This window comes from Pterocles gutturalis, unplaced genomic scaffold, assembly GCF_000699245.1.
Source record: "Pterocles gutturalis isolate BGI_N339 unplaced genomic scaffold, ASM69924v1 scaffold41372, whole genome shotgun sequence".
NCBI classification, from domain to species: domain Eukaryota; kingdom Metazoa; phylum Chordata; class Aves; order Pterocliformes; family Pteroclidae; genus Pterocles; species Pterocles gutturalis.
Genome location: NW_010114269.1, coordinates 1 through 14,546, shown reverse-complemented (window position 1 = coordinate 14,546; position 14,546 = coordinate 1). Strand labels below are relative to the sequence as shown.

The window sequence follows — 14,546 nt, the reverse complement described above, 5'->3', positions numbered from 1 at the left end:
GCGAGCAGAAAAAGAAGGCCCTGCTGCTGGGGTTTTTTCATCTGCACTCCACTGCAGCTTTCTCCTCTTAGATCTTCCAATCCTCATCACATTTTGTTGGTTTCTTGCAATGTTCTTCACTTCCTTACAGTGTGTAAAACAACTTCTAATAAAAGCAATGGGAATCTTGACTATACTCTTCCCTGCACAGACACAGCGAAGGATGAGCTGTTCCCTCATAGCTTCAATCGTAATGAAAACAGCCAAATGCAACCGCTTTGGAAATTTCTTTGACTAAACTTCATCCTTCATGACAAGCATTTCTAGTTATTAACAGTATCAGTAGTAATGACATCTACATCTCCCTGCAATGCTACACATTAGGTTTTTTGGCAGATCAATTAAAGATTAATCTTAGCTTCTATATTAAGAAACATTAAGTTAGAAAAGATAACTAGGAAATAAAACAGATCCAATTAAAACAGACAAATCTAAAATACACTATTTCAAACTGCTAATGAGCTGTGAAAGTCAACAAATATTACAAAAAAAAAATTCCCAGACCGTAACTGTCAGCAAAAGGCCATCGAAATAGAGGAAAATAGGAACTTACGTTCTTTTGCGAACCCACTTCAAATACAATCCTACAGTTTCCATTCCTCCAGCAGAAACGCCAAGGCAAACACTGAACTGGTCTAGTCTTAAAAACACTCATTTTTAAAACAGAAATAAGACAACAACTGTGCCTTTGAACAGCACTTGTTTCCCCATACAAGTTCCACAAAGACGGATATCAGTGTACATTTTAATCCTGACTGAAAACGGCTTTCCATAGCTTTCAGAAACATCACAGCAGTGCCACATACACGCACGTTGCTTAGTTCACATAAAGACATTGGTTGGTACTTTTCTTTTTTCTTCCTTTTTTTTAATCCTCTTTAAGACAGTACTTTGAAAGAATTACCACCACTGACAGGATGGACTGATTTAAAACTAGTGTTACAAATTCAATTTGCTTCAGAACAGAGGAAATAATCCATTTTGATCAAGACTTGTCTTTGTACCTTATAATTATTTCCTTAGAGAAGGTCACATTCATTAATATGATGATTTTCAATGAACAGAAGAATTTCACTAGAGCAAACATTACTTTCTGCTAACTTGGGTAAGTGTAGATAAACTTTATCTTATGTCAGATATCGTTTAGTTTCACTTTTAAGTCATTATTTTTACATATTTTTAATAGGTTTTAAAATTCGAATCTTCTAACACTTTGCCTACAAAACTAAGGAATGGAATTCATTATTAATCAACTAATAACCTTTATCAGTTAATTAAATAACTGTAACAAGTTAGCAAAAAAACCTTCTGTTCCACATTTAACCCTGACCCGACTAACAAATGGTTACATGCATTTAGTGAACTAAACCAATGCTTCCAATTAACGTCTTTCAATATTTTCAAGTTAATAGACGTCATCTTCACTCCTATCAATTTAATTCTTTTATATTACAATTTATGTATTAGAGGTGAGAAAAGAAATATCAGGATTCCTTATTTTTTCAAATCTCAGTAGGTTTATGTATTCATTTAAATGACATGACTGGATAAACCTGACAAGAAGAACACATCTCAGTAACATTTATCAAAAGCTGAGTTAGTTTTTCAACACACTAAGCTTACAGGTGCTTATGTCATTACTTCCAGCAATTCAGCTCTTTAAGAACTGGGCATCAATAAACATATACTAATACATTTATTAAATTTAGAAATAAGTATGAATTTGACAATTTAAATAAGTGAGATACATACTAAGCAAACCTGAAAACCTACCGTTATTTTTCAGTTTTGAAAAGAGCAACTTTTAACCCTACTGCAGTTGCTTAAGCTTGAAATTGAAAAGCAGGTGATCTCCGATTAAATAGTTTCACTTATACAAGGAATTTCTAAGAGAAAAACTGGGAAGGAATACCTTCATGTCAAAGAATTACTTACCTCTAACACACTCTATCACCTTGGGTCTTTGAAGTTTAGATTTGGGAGATGGAGAGTTGAATCTCAGATACGGTGCTTTTTTAAGTGTGCTACGATGGCCCTGGTAAATTGGTTTCCCATAAACTTGGCACAGATAGTCTTCGTTGTGTACCACTGCACTTGCACTCACAGGTCCCTGACACACACACACAACACAAAAAAACAGTTTACAATTCTTCATGTATGACAATTTGAACACATCAATGCAAAAGTCTAGAGGAAAAAAAAAAAAAGGAGTTCTGCAACAAACAGCATACATTGCAAGGACATATGAAAAATTACACATACAGAATACATAAAGCAGCTTACTAGCAGCTGAATAAAACAGCAAGTACTGGGCAAGACAAATTCATAACACGACAATGAATTCTGCATTGTTATATGCACTTAGCTTAGGCTTCTACAGTACATGAAAATAAGAACAATTCTGGCAACAGATATCCAGAGGACAGGGCTATCTCTCTCATTTAAAATTAACAGTTACACATACAATTTTTCACACGAATACTGCAATCATCTAAAGCATAGCAGTCATTACCAAAAAGAAACTATCTACTTGGGAACTCACATCTGCTCTTTTTTCTTTCCTCTGCAAACTTTCAGAAGAAAAGTAAGTTCTAAACCTCTGTTGGCTTGTGTTATTTTCTGCTTGCTTCTGCAATGGCTTAGCTGCAGATAAAGGCTTCTTTGGCAAGTATCCTTGGATTTTTTGACTTTTTGCTTTAATTTCTTTGTTGGTCTTCATAGCCTTGATGTTTTGGGCTCTCTTGATCCATGGGACCTTTTGATCATATTTCACTTGTTCTGAATCGTTTCTTGCCATTTCAGCCTAAAGAGAAAACATGAATGTAATAAAAGGAGATATTCTCTTCAAGGCTATCAGGAGAGTCTGTGGATAACTGAAGTTCTGAGAAATGGCCTGTTTCTTCTCTTAGCCAGCAACTGTGGCCAGTGATTTTTAATTAAGCAATGGGAGATTTAAAATAGAAGTAAATATTGTATTATAGCATACTACATGTTAGTAATAACAAGCAGTTTTCTCATGTTTTCAAGCTGTGAGTGAATCATGTTTAACTATTGACCAGAAAAGAACAATGTAAGGTGGAAAAATATAATGCAAAAACCTAAACTCCTTTTTCTCCAGCCATACCTGGATTTCTGCACTGATTGCCTTAATCCACTCATCCACAGTCTTTCTGATACGAATCTGTTCCAATACATCTCTGAAATAGAAGAATGAACTATTTTAGGTCAGTGCTTCTTAAATAACACAGATTTGTTCCTGGGAAAGTAGTGACCTATAAATACTATAAAAAGAGAAACCCAGAACACAGAGACAGTAAGATTATGTACCTCTACAGTCTCCAAAAGGCACCAAGCATCCCCTATCCAAGTTTCCCAAATCTAAATCTGTTCTTACACAATGCCACCTGCAAACCCCACTCCACACACACACCCCCTCCGCCCCACTGGTATGTACTAACATTATTACAAACATCTACAAATAAGTGACAGCCATGTGTCAGTTTCTACTTTGATCAAAAACTGAAAAAACAAGGCAACAAAAATATTCCAACTCAAAAGACAAAAAGCAGATGACAAAAATTACTACTTCCTCTAAAAGATGAGAGGAGAAAAAAAATCTTTACATGAGAAAATAGTCACCTTCCAAGATGAAGTTGTATTTTAATAGGAAAACTTTCACTGTGATTCAAGCAAGAGTATTTAACACAGTTAACGAAGCAAACGTTCAAAAACCAAAGATTTGCTGTAGGATGACTAATTCTGTGACATTTACAGGCTTATGAGGCCTCTTCTGATGATGAAATTACTCTTTAATTTTCTTATTAATGCAAGTTTGTCTGCAAAAAGCTAAACGCCCCTTTGTCATGACAGCAGAGCAGTTTGTCCAGATGATACAGTCTCAGAACTCAGATCTACCAAGAACTAACAGGTACCTGCCAAAAAATTCAATTCACACCAGGAGGGTCAAAAAATATTTGAAATTCAAGAGAATTATCTAATGACTTTTAAGAACAGTCAATAAATACTTTTTTCAGGGAACTGCACTAATTCTTCAATGCACAGAATTAAAAAAAATTGAGAGAGAGGTGATAAAAGATGAGCACATACAATAAGTAGTCACACAAAGTGCTGATGAATAGGGTCTAACCTGTTCGTGGTCAAGGTGTTAATAAAAGAATACATGGCATCCCCATCTTTTGCGTGAATAACAGCTTCTAAATTTTCTTCGAGAACTTTTTTATTGTTCTGAACTCCTCTCAAAATCCTTTCAGCATCCCTCAGTATAGATTTTGGCACTTTAACATTTTGAAGGATGGATGGTTTATTGAGCTGATGATGTGTTTGAAGATCAGATGCAACTGTAGTGTTTTTTGACTAAAATTAAAACAGAATTGCTAGCTTTTAATTAGAGACTGTAATTTCAATTTTCTACACACTAGTCAGAATTCCTACTATCAAATCAAGGCTCAGTATATGAAATACCATCCACGTGTACCACCATCAACTTCAATTACTCAAGAACATTCAGTATGTTGCAAATATATTTAAAAGTCAAGCACACGGAAACACATCCAAAAGATCTCAAATGCTACATGATGTAATGTATGAGAAGCAATGCAAATGAAGCAAATAAGCATGTGAAAAAAATGGCAGCTAGATACATGAAGCAAGTATCACATGTAAATCTCTCCATGTAACAGTATTTAAGTATAATTAAATGCATAATAAAAACCAAAGTCCTATAAATATATGCACTCATTTGGCATCCATCCGTCCCAAGAAACACGGAGCAATATACTTAAAGTTTTAACAAAGATAAAATAAACTCAACAACACTATGATCCTCTCCCCCTTCTAATGATTTTTACTTTTCCTAAGAAACAACAAAGCAACTATTAGCCTTTTACTTTGCAGAACAGTTTTTCAGAGATAAAAATCGAGCGCATATTAGTGGCTAAATACAAAAAGAAGGGACACAAATACATAGGAAACAAGGAGCCATACAACTGTAGTTCTCACACTCATGCCCACACTGCTGATGAAACCCAGAGGGCTCCAAGTAGAGCGCCTCATTTTCCAGAAAGGAAGCAAAAACATTTTCAAAAGTTATAAATATCCATAAAGAAAAATAAACCCTAAAACAAAAACAAAATACCCAAACTTGAGTAGACTCTGAAAGCATCAACTGAACGAACAGAAAAAAACCTCACAGATGACACCTCAGTTTTGGCCTTAAGGTTACTCTTTTATTGGTTCAGAATTGAAGAACAGTTTATGTTCCATCAGGTTACTGCCAAAGCACAATGGACATAACAAAATATAAATCAATATACTGATCCCATGATTTTGGTTTTGCCTCGTGAGAAAAGGACAATAAACCAAATTATTTACAGAATATTGTTTTATATAGGTTTTCATTTTAAAGTTAAACTTTTTTAACAAATAGTAGCTCAATAAGACAGGTGAAATTTATGAGAAAATGTAAGAAATCGAGATATATGTTCAACCGTAAAATGATGCAGACTTGCCAGTTAGACCCAGATCAGGAAATGCCAATTATATTAGCAGTCCACACTATGTTCATCTGAGATGGCAACTTTCTGCCTGTCAATATTCCCTCAAGGTAGCTCACAAAGAACAAGGTAAATCTTACTTTGAGTAATGTAATCTGTACGTAATATCAGCCTTTTCGAATAAATACAGGTATGCAATAGTTACTGTAGTGCAACCTCATTGCAAGCATATTAAGAAAAGAGTTTCAGTATTACAGCATTCTAAAAAAACCCCAAACAAATATTCAAGGTATACCTTAATAAGGTCGTTCATGCCTGATTTCCATGAATTCGCTTCCTAGAAAGACAGAAGAGCTGTTGAAATTTATGTAAAGACAGATCTGTCAAGATTAGATCTAGAGTAGATATATGATCAGTTTAAATGTGCACAATGAATTCCTTATGAACTACTAAATCTCACTGCACACTTCCTCTGGATTAGAGCACCACCTCCTGTTGCATGCCAGGCAATTCTCTGGAAACAGCACTCTTTACAAAAAGAGGTGGCAAAAACAGAAAGGAAGTAGCTTAAGTCATCCCTGAAGTTGACTGCAGATAAATAGAACACTGTTCTTTCCCAAATAGGAACGTTACATCAGCTCGACAGCTCTAGTCAGCAAGACAGCCACCAGAAAACAGGCACTGAAAATATCTGAAACCTTAAAACAAATAAACAAACCACTTTTTTTTTTTTTTTTAAATCTATTTTATGTTCGGTAGAATGGCAGTAACAGCCTCTACAGTCTAGTCCAATGCATACTCATTGAGACATTACTCAGGCTCAAAGTGCTTCCACATACAAGACTACCGTATTTCAAAGTAATTGTAAACAAATGTCAGTCTTTTTTATAGCGATAGAAGCAAGGGCAACACTTTCACTGACACCAGACCTTTAAGTTTTTCCCCACATTTTTTATTTCCCTTATTCAAACTCTTGGTCATTCTGATAACACGGACTTTACCTGCAGCATGTCACGCATCTCCCTTCTCAGCTGGGCAAGATCTTGAAGTAAATCATCTGCTTTTTTCACCGTTTTCTCAATTGAACTGTGATTTTGGAAGGAGCTTTCAAAAGCGGGGAATGAGTCCGTACGCAAAGCAGTATGCCTGATGGGAGAAACACTCGATTAAAATAGTCTCATGGCACCTTACGTGGCACAAGAAAGTAGCCAACTGTGAAGCTAAGCATGGATTTTAAGTTCAAGAATATCAAACCTTTATATAAAAGGGACTTTGCTCTTTCACCTGAGGTTACAAACAGGTTTGGGGTTTTCTCTGTTTGCCATTTGACACCTTGAGCTGTATCTTTGTACTTTCAACAGTGAAACTTCATCTAAAATTCAGATCTAACAGTCCTACATTTAAACTTTGGATACCTTTCCATTTGAAGCCATTAACATTTTTGCCCATACTATCACAAATAAGACAGTGCATATGTAGCTGTTTCTCATTATCTTAGTGAAATTATGACATTAAATTATTGCCCAGAGTAAATATGTTACAGACTGGATGGCTAAGAACATTTCCTCACCCTCCCTAAAGCCTAGAAATTGTTAGGTAGATGCTGCTCCTTCCCAACAAAGTGTTCTCATACAGCTCCCATAAGCAGGCAGCTTGGAGTCACTGACAAGGGCAATTCCACTTTAACAAAATGCCTGTATAGCTGGCTTCCTGACACTGCTCTCCAAGCTGCTACAAAAGAAGGAATACACTCAGAAGACAGAAGAGCACTTCAAGTGTCACCCACTGACCTCTGAGAAAGGTGTTACGAACTATCCTTAGCAACAAGCCTTCATCTGCCCTCAGTACAACTGAAATATAAAAGTAGCACAGAAATACCAGCGCTCCAGGGCTTTACTTCAAGTACAGCTTTGTCAGACTCAAGGGCCACACCAGTGATTCTATTACACCATCAATATCTAATACGCCTTTCTCAATTTCATTAAAACAAACCAACAATCTACCTCAAATTTGGATTTTTATGTCTATTTACCTGTCTCTCTCAGAATGGCAGCTCATTTTATTACTGTTTAATGCTGCCTTCTGGGAAGGCTCTATTTGCCTTGGTGGCATTTCTTGAGAATTCAGAATATGCTCAAGAAGTCTCCCTTCACCTAAGGCAGAAAAAAGAAAGTTAAGTTTGTTCAATATACTTAATACTTTCCTTTCCAGATATTTCACCATTATGTAATACTCACCAAGGATAGTAAAAATAATTTTTAGATTTTATAAAATATAAATTTACTTCAGATAAGACAAGTCACATAAAACCACTCACACTGATCTTACTACGACAGCTTTACATTAGCAAAGTCAGAAAACAGATGAATGAAAGTGTGATGGCAATTAACTGAGTCACAGAAAAATATTCTGCCATAATATCACAGATTTGTTCTTCTTCGTCTCGTTTCATTTACTCCTGGACGCAGGGAACAATTGGAATATGTGACAGCTTTGTAAAAAGAGATAGAAGCAGCAGTCTGAGAAGGATCTGATGAAGACACAAATGGGCATTTTGTCTGTGATAGAATACGGTGGCTGGAGCTTTTAAACGTTTTTCCTCAATCTTAGATACTCAAGCAATTCTAAACACAACCAGTTAAAAAAACATGCTTTATTTTTTGATCAAATCTTCAAAATTGAGCTTCATGCCACTAAACTGATCGAAAGCAATAAAAGAAAATTAGTTCCTTTGCTTTACACATGCTAGTTTCATTACAATGGCCTAGACATCCTATGAATGCATCTTTTTGTGAAAAAAAAATCCAGTTCAACTAATGATGACGAGTAAGTTATTGAGTAGATTCCAAGTTTTTCATTACTCTATATAATCTTCCTTAAAACTGACAATGAATTGTCACTCAATTTTTCATCTGAGAAAACATTTCAGTGAGCAATCATCAAGATGCTATAGGTTAGATCAGTACCGTCATTAAGTTTTTAATTAGTTAAGAGTAGGTGACTTATTCACAAAAGCAACCCTTCCCAAACGTACTTTTAAATATTCTGAGTACGTGTTTTTAAGCACCAGCAACCCAACAGCTCAGGACAGGTGAGGACCACACAAAAAGTAATCCCTCCGTGCCAGTGGAGGACAGGAGTGTCTTACTCACAATACCTGCACCTGTAGATTTGGGAATATTTTCCTTTTCTGTTACAGAGTTTTCTTTCTTCGGGATCTTCATATTTTTTGATACAGGTTCTGGAGCACACCTCCGAGGAACTGGTGTCTCTAGAGGAGATTTTTGTCTATGAATCCCATGACTTTGAAATTGGCTTAAATATGCTTCAGGGAAAAAAAAAAAAAAAAGTAAAGTAATTTAAATGTTAACATTTTTCTTCACAGGAAAAGAAATCTAGAAAAAATAACATGCCAACATTATGAATTTTTCACAAAAATGCAAAACATTATAGAACTAGTTAAAAAAGTAAAACGGGAAGAAAATGTCATACTTCCAAGTGCTATTATAAAGCGATCATAAAAACCCCAACCATACTACGAACTAGTTCATTGTAAGATTCCACACAGATTATTTCTCAGTAAGGTTATTTCAGGTTAAATCTAGGCCTCTCTTGGTGCAGAATAAGCACTTAGTAAATACTCACTTGAATTTAAACTGGAACATTTTGAGAATATGTGATATATCTTACACAGTATATTAGGCAATAAAACATACAGAAGAAATGTTTACTACTTATTACAGATGAGATGTACAATATTAATGGAAACAAAATTAAACCAAAACTAATAGCGAAAATAAGATGTTAAGAATTTGTCTTCACCTTGGGCAGGTGCACCACTGGTAGGAAACAAACCCCTCGGACATGAAGATACTTCATTAGTCAGCAATCCCTGTTCTGATTGTTTTGTCATGAGACTGAAGGAAGGTATGTGAATTTGCTGTAAGCCACTCGTGTTGACTGCAGAGCTAATGAGATGAGACTAAGAGACAAAATTACAAAGTATTTCTGATATATGTATTAGTTTCCCCGAATAAAAGTCTAAGCATGAATACTTGCCATGTGATCATATTAAACAGATTCTGACACGCTATTTGAGAGAAAAGTAATTTATAACAACCACGGAATAAGAGACATGCTTAGACATTATTTTGCCTTTCAAAAAGCACACCGGACACAAAGAAACAATTTATAACTGTTCTTAGACTTTTTTAGTCTGTCTGGCTACTTATTAAATGAAAGTTTCCTCAATTAACAAAGGTCTAATTGCAGGAATGGAAACATGTCACTATTTTTTGCATTTACTTTCCACAGATACAAAAATTAGCAGGCTGGAGGGGAGCAGATATTTGGGACAGAACCAGAAAAAAAACTTTTCCCAAAAAGCTCTAAGCTCATGTGCTGACCACTGGATGCTTCTTTCCTTCAAATACTGAGATACAATCTGAATTATTATAACATTAACACTGAGATACAGAAGAAATTATTAAGCTTAAGCTTCTGCATTGTTACTTAGATACCTGAATATTCATTTGTTGCTCCTGTAACTTCTCCAAATGCTGAATCCGTTGCATCATGAAAGCATTCATTTGTTTTTCAAGCTCACTGACTCTTTCATGACAATGGGGCTTCTCATGTTGAGTCTTCATATTCGTTTGCTGCTCAGCAACACGCTGCATTTGTCTGTCTGTCACCTGTAGTTTATGAAGTAATGTTGAAACTGAGCTAACTTTTGTTTCCAAATCATTTTGAACCTGCGAGGAAAAAAAAAAAAAAAAAAGAAGGGAAAAAACCTTACTGGAAAAGAGGTGCAAGCATGAAGAGAACAAAACATCCTTCCTATTATCATGGAAAGATTTGCTTCCCAAAAGACATAAGTAAAATACTAGTTAGTCCTAGCATTTGGTGGCTTAGCAATAGTATGGAATTCTTCTAAAAGACAAATCAAATTGTGTCTAATCATTTTCCCACTTAGTCAAACCCAAATTAGTTCTCTCCGGTCTATTGGTCAGTAATCTGAGATTACTAACACACAGAAAACAGTAAAAACAGACACATTCAGTCTCTCTGGCCCCACTACCAACAATTTCAGGCTTGCTTAGAACATCTACTCTTCTAAGTGCATAAAGAACTAATATCACCACAAGCTATTACTCACTTTAAGAAGCGGAGCTGTAGTGGCAATTGCAGCAGCAGTTGCTGCTGCGATGGTTGTTGCAGAATCAACTTCCCCATGTGCTGACCTGGTGTCATGACCAACACTTTCCTTTTTTCTTGTGGAGGTATTTCCTAAGAACTGTACCTTCACCTCCTTACGTACAGGAGTATTTTGAGTTCTATAAAAACAAATAAATGCCTCTAAATTTCATTGTTTTCCCCATATCACCCCCAAGCAAATGATTTCGCACATGTAGCATTGATATCACTACTCATATAAGCATTTCTCCTTGAGGCTCTTGACACCTAAGAAAGAATTTTATTCTCATCTTTTATCATGACATGAGAAATTTCTCAGGATTACATTACACATTCTAATATAAAAGGCATTTCCCTACGATGACTGCAACTGCAACAAAGAACATATTTACAGGTTGTATTTTGCAAGGTTCAACGTACTAGTAGCAAAGTCCAACTAAAATTTCTAATCTTCAAGACTTCCAGCGTATGGATACACAGCATGTGTCCTTATCTGTCTTTAAAAATATTATATGGTTTTGGCACAAAATGAATTATCCATCAGAGAAGATTTTGCCTAACTCCTGCACCATGAAATAATGAATTCAAACAGTCTAAAGGTATTACCAAAACATGCAAAATAAACAAGATACTCCAGTGAGCTCTGAATGATAAAATAAACTGAAAACACCTCCACAGACAGAAAAATACTAACAGAGAACAATACTTTTTCCTTACCAGCTATGCATTCTGGCAGAAACTGAAAAAGTATTGTAGTATATCAGCAGAGAAACAGAACAGCTGAGACACTAACAGGAAGACATACTTACTTTTGCTTTAATACCGCTCTCAAAGCCTCTTTCTGGCCAGTAGCATATTGAGAAATAAAAACATCATCTGTGGGGAAGGACATAAAATATACTTAGTCGAGTTAACTGACACAAAATGTCTATTTTAGCAGTAGACACAAAGTGTTATTTCAACAACGTGTAATTTTGCTGTGAAGAATCTGTTCCCTGCAGAAACCACATTATCTACTGTAATAACAAATTATTTTCCTTCACTAAATAGTAGACTTAAATCATGATGAAAGTAAGAGCAAGCTTCATTTAACACAATTTTATATAGCATCAAATGTTGGTATCAATAAAATCTATTTTGGTATGCTGTGAAAATTACAATACTTTACCTTCATAAAATTTGGGGGAAAATGACATATAAAGGGTAACTTGAGCTCAGACAACCCATTCAATAAGACCCTGCAAATTCTAACTTGAAAAAAAGTTAATTAAAAACAAATAGAACTAATAGGACTATTTCCCTGCAGTCATCATAAATTACAACAAATGTTCTTAATAGCTTTACATTATGCTAAAAGGACTGCAGGCTCTGCTTCATCCACTGTTTGCTGGGCAGAGGTGACAACCCAAGCTGTGGCAGGTTCAGTGTTTCTCTACTGCTGATTACACACAGCTACTACACACATGCTGATAAGAGAACTAGCTGCTACCTCTGAACGTAAAAGAGGAAATTAAAATATTGATTTTTGGCTTTAAAGGGGGGTATTGATTTGCGTTTCTTTCCTCTACACAGCCACAGATATCCAAGAAACCTGCAGAGGAGTATTTTGTTTAAAAAGTCCTCACTTCCCCAAATCTGATTGAAACTGACAGGCAGATTCAGAAGTTACAGGAAAATGCATTCAAACAAGGTTTCCCCTCCCACAAATTCTCTATTCAGAGACATTAATAGTTTGATAGAAAAAGTAATCTCAACATTCTTGCGCACTGGTAGAAGTCCCTCTCAGTTAATCACAAGAGCTATATAAACTAGGGTAATGACAGCAAGACTGAAGTAAAATCTGCAAAATTCAAGAACGTAAATTACAATTATCGTCTTTTCATCAAATACACTTTTGAATATTTTCACTCAGAAGTTTCTATATTGAAGAAAAATACCTAGGAAAAAAATTAACGCCCCATTTTCCTCTAATTAATCAGTTTTCTTACAAAAAAAAGGGGCTGTAGCAGTACATCAGTGTGTCTTACCTTCAGGTCTTCTGCTATCCAGTGAATGATCTTGTATTGCAGCTTCTCTAGGATAATCCTTCAGAACAAGACAAGCAGAAAATAATACAGCAAAGCCTCTGGTATCAGTGGCGAAAATTTTAAAAGCAGAAGGAACTGATGAATACACAAATGTAAGCATCTCAACACACTAACACCAGGTTTTGGAACAAAACATTAAAATCTCTACTGTAGAATCATCTGGACTTTCAGTTGAGAACTCATGGGGCACCTGAAGGACAAAAATCCTAGAAACACAACTCAAATTAAAAGCAAATATTCTAAGGGCTGATTAAGTGTATTCTCCTCATTTATGGCCAAGGAAGTAGTAGTGAAACTACACGTGGTTAAGCTTATACAAATGGCTAATCTCAAACAATTCAGGAGTACCCATCCATGCAGAATTAAGCGCTCATAACCCTGACTGTGGAACTGAAGGGACAGAGATAAATTTTCCTGAAGTGGAATCCACGAATAATCCAAGCCTATGAGGAGTCATAAAGACAAGTTAGGAAGGTAAAAATCTCTCACTCAACATCATTTGATGGTGGAGTACTCCAATGTCCTTTTGAGACTTTTGTTCAGCTCACTAGATGTACTTCGAGCCTTGCAGAGACTTTGCTGCTTTTTTTTCACAGCACAGGTTAATTTTATCCTCATGCATGCTCATCACAGTGTGGATGTCCTAGAGACAAATCTCCACTGTATGTAAGACACAACAAACAAATCACAAGGAAATAAACCTCCTAATTGCAAGTATTAAAGAGATCCATATGAACCATTATCTATGATACAAAGAGAAAAATAAAATCTACAAACATTTTTAGGTTTTTCTAACAAATACTGTGCCATGTGTAACCACCTTTTCAAAGGAAGAATTATGCTAAAAATTTAAAAACATACCTCGGTATTTACTATGCAACAGGTAAACAAAGCCCCTCCAAACACTTCAGCATTCACATCCCATTAACAGCAACTCAAAGAGGAAAGCAGCTGCCCAGTTATTGTGGAGAAGCTGAGCCAAAGATTTGCCATGCTTTTACAGAAGCTACAAGTTTTTGAGAAAAATGGAGTTCCCTTAGTCTGGGATTGCAAGAAGCAGCAGTAACTTTTCTTACCATTTGTGATAAAAACATGGGCTCTGTAGAACTTTCTACTGAAAGCAGATGTTCTGGATGTCCATTACTACTCAGGACTCCTAAAATAAAAGCAGTTTTACTGTGGTTATAATGATTTCTTTATGTATGTTCAGTATACCTTGACTAACCCAAAGCTCAGTCTTTCCTCTACCTGTATCTTTGAATATCTGAATATAACGACTTTTGTAACACAAACGAACACAGCCGTCACACTGAAGTTTACAAACAGTAACGAATTCTGTGAGCCTGGATTATGGACTTGTTTTACAATATATGAAAAGTCTCTGAAAAACAGAGCATCTAAAAAAAAAACATCGACAATGTCTAGCTCAAATTCAAAGCTAAAGATCATAGGAATATCAAAAGTTACTTGTCTAGAGAGACAACTAGACAACATATTTTGCAGAAGGAGGACACTGACGCCAGTACACATTTTAGTTATGTCAGCGACTAGTCTGTCTTCCTAACACTATAAAAAAATAACTTTTTTTAAGCTGTTTGAACCTTGACTCCAAAAAGACTAAAATCCCCTCCTCAAACTCCAAAGACTGTAATTGATACACATTGTAAAGAAACAAAAGGAATATTCTACTTCACAGAATCACAGAATGTTA

The 14,546-nt window shown here is 35.6% G+C and overlaps 1 protein-coding gene across 1 annotated transcript in view; it reads right to left on the bottom strand.

Annotated features, from left to right (window-relative positions):
• KIAA0586 (KIAA0586 ortholog) overlaps window positions 1-13,929 on the bottom strand; it is a gene marked incomplete at its 3' end in the record, with an annotated part of 43,675 nt that extends 29,746 nt beyond the window's left edge. The window contains exons 1-14 of the mRNA XM_010074780.1: window positions 13,912-13,929; window positions 12,776-12,833; window positions 11,558-11,624; window positions 10,711-10,888; window positions 10,073-10,306; window positions 9,375-9,534; window positions 8,710-8,877; window positions 7,585-7,705; window positions 6,554-6,698; window positions 5,848-5,889; window positions 4,187-4,413; window positions 3,164-3,236; window positions 2,582-2,842; window positions 1,975-2,149 (exon numbers count right to left, since the gene is read on the bottom strand). Coding sequence (XP_010073082.1) covers window positions 1,975-2,149; window positions 2,582-2,842; window positions 3,164-3,236; window positions 4,187-4,413; window positions 5,848-5,889; window positions 6,554-6,698; window positions 7,585-7,705; window positions 8,710-8,877; window positions 9,375-9,534; window positions 10,073-10,306; window positions 10,711-10,888; window positions 11,558-11,624; window positions 12,776-12,833; window positions 13,912-13,929 — 1,927 coding nt within the window. The remainder of the gene's footprint in view (window positions 1-1,974; window positions 2,150-2,581; window positions 2,843-3,163; window positions 3,237-4,186; window positions 4,414-5,847; window positions 5,890-6,553; window positions 6,699-7,584; window positions 7,706-8,709; window positions 8,878-9,374; window positions 9,535-10,072; window positions 10,307-10,710; window positions 10,889-11,557; window positions 11,625-12,775; window positions 12,834-13,911) is intronic.
• Between the last annotated feature and the right edge of the window lie 617 nt (window positions 13,930-14,546).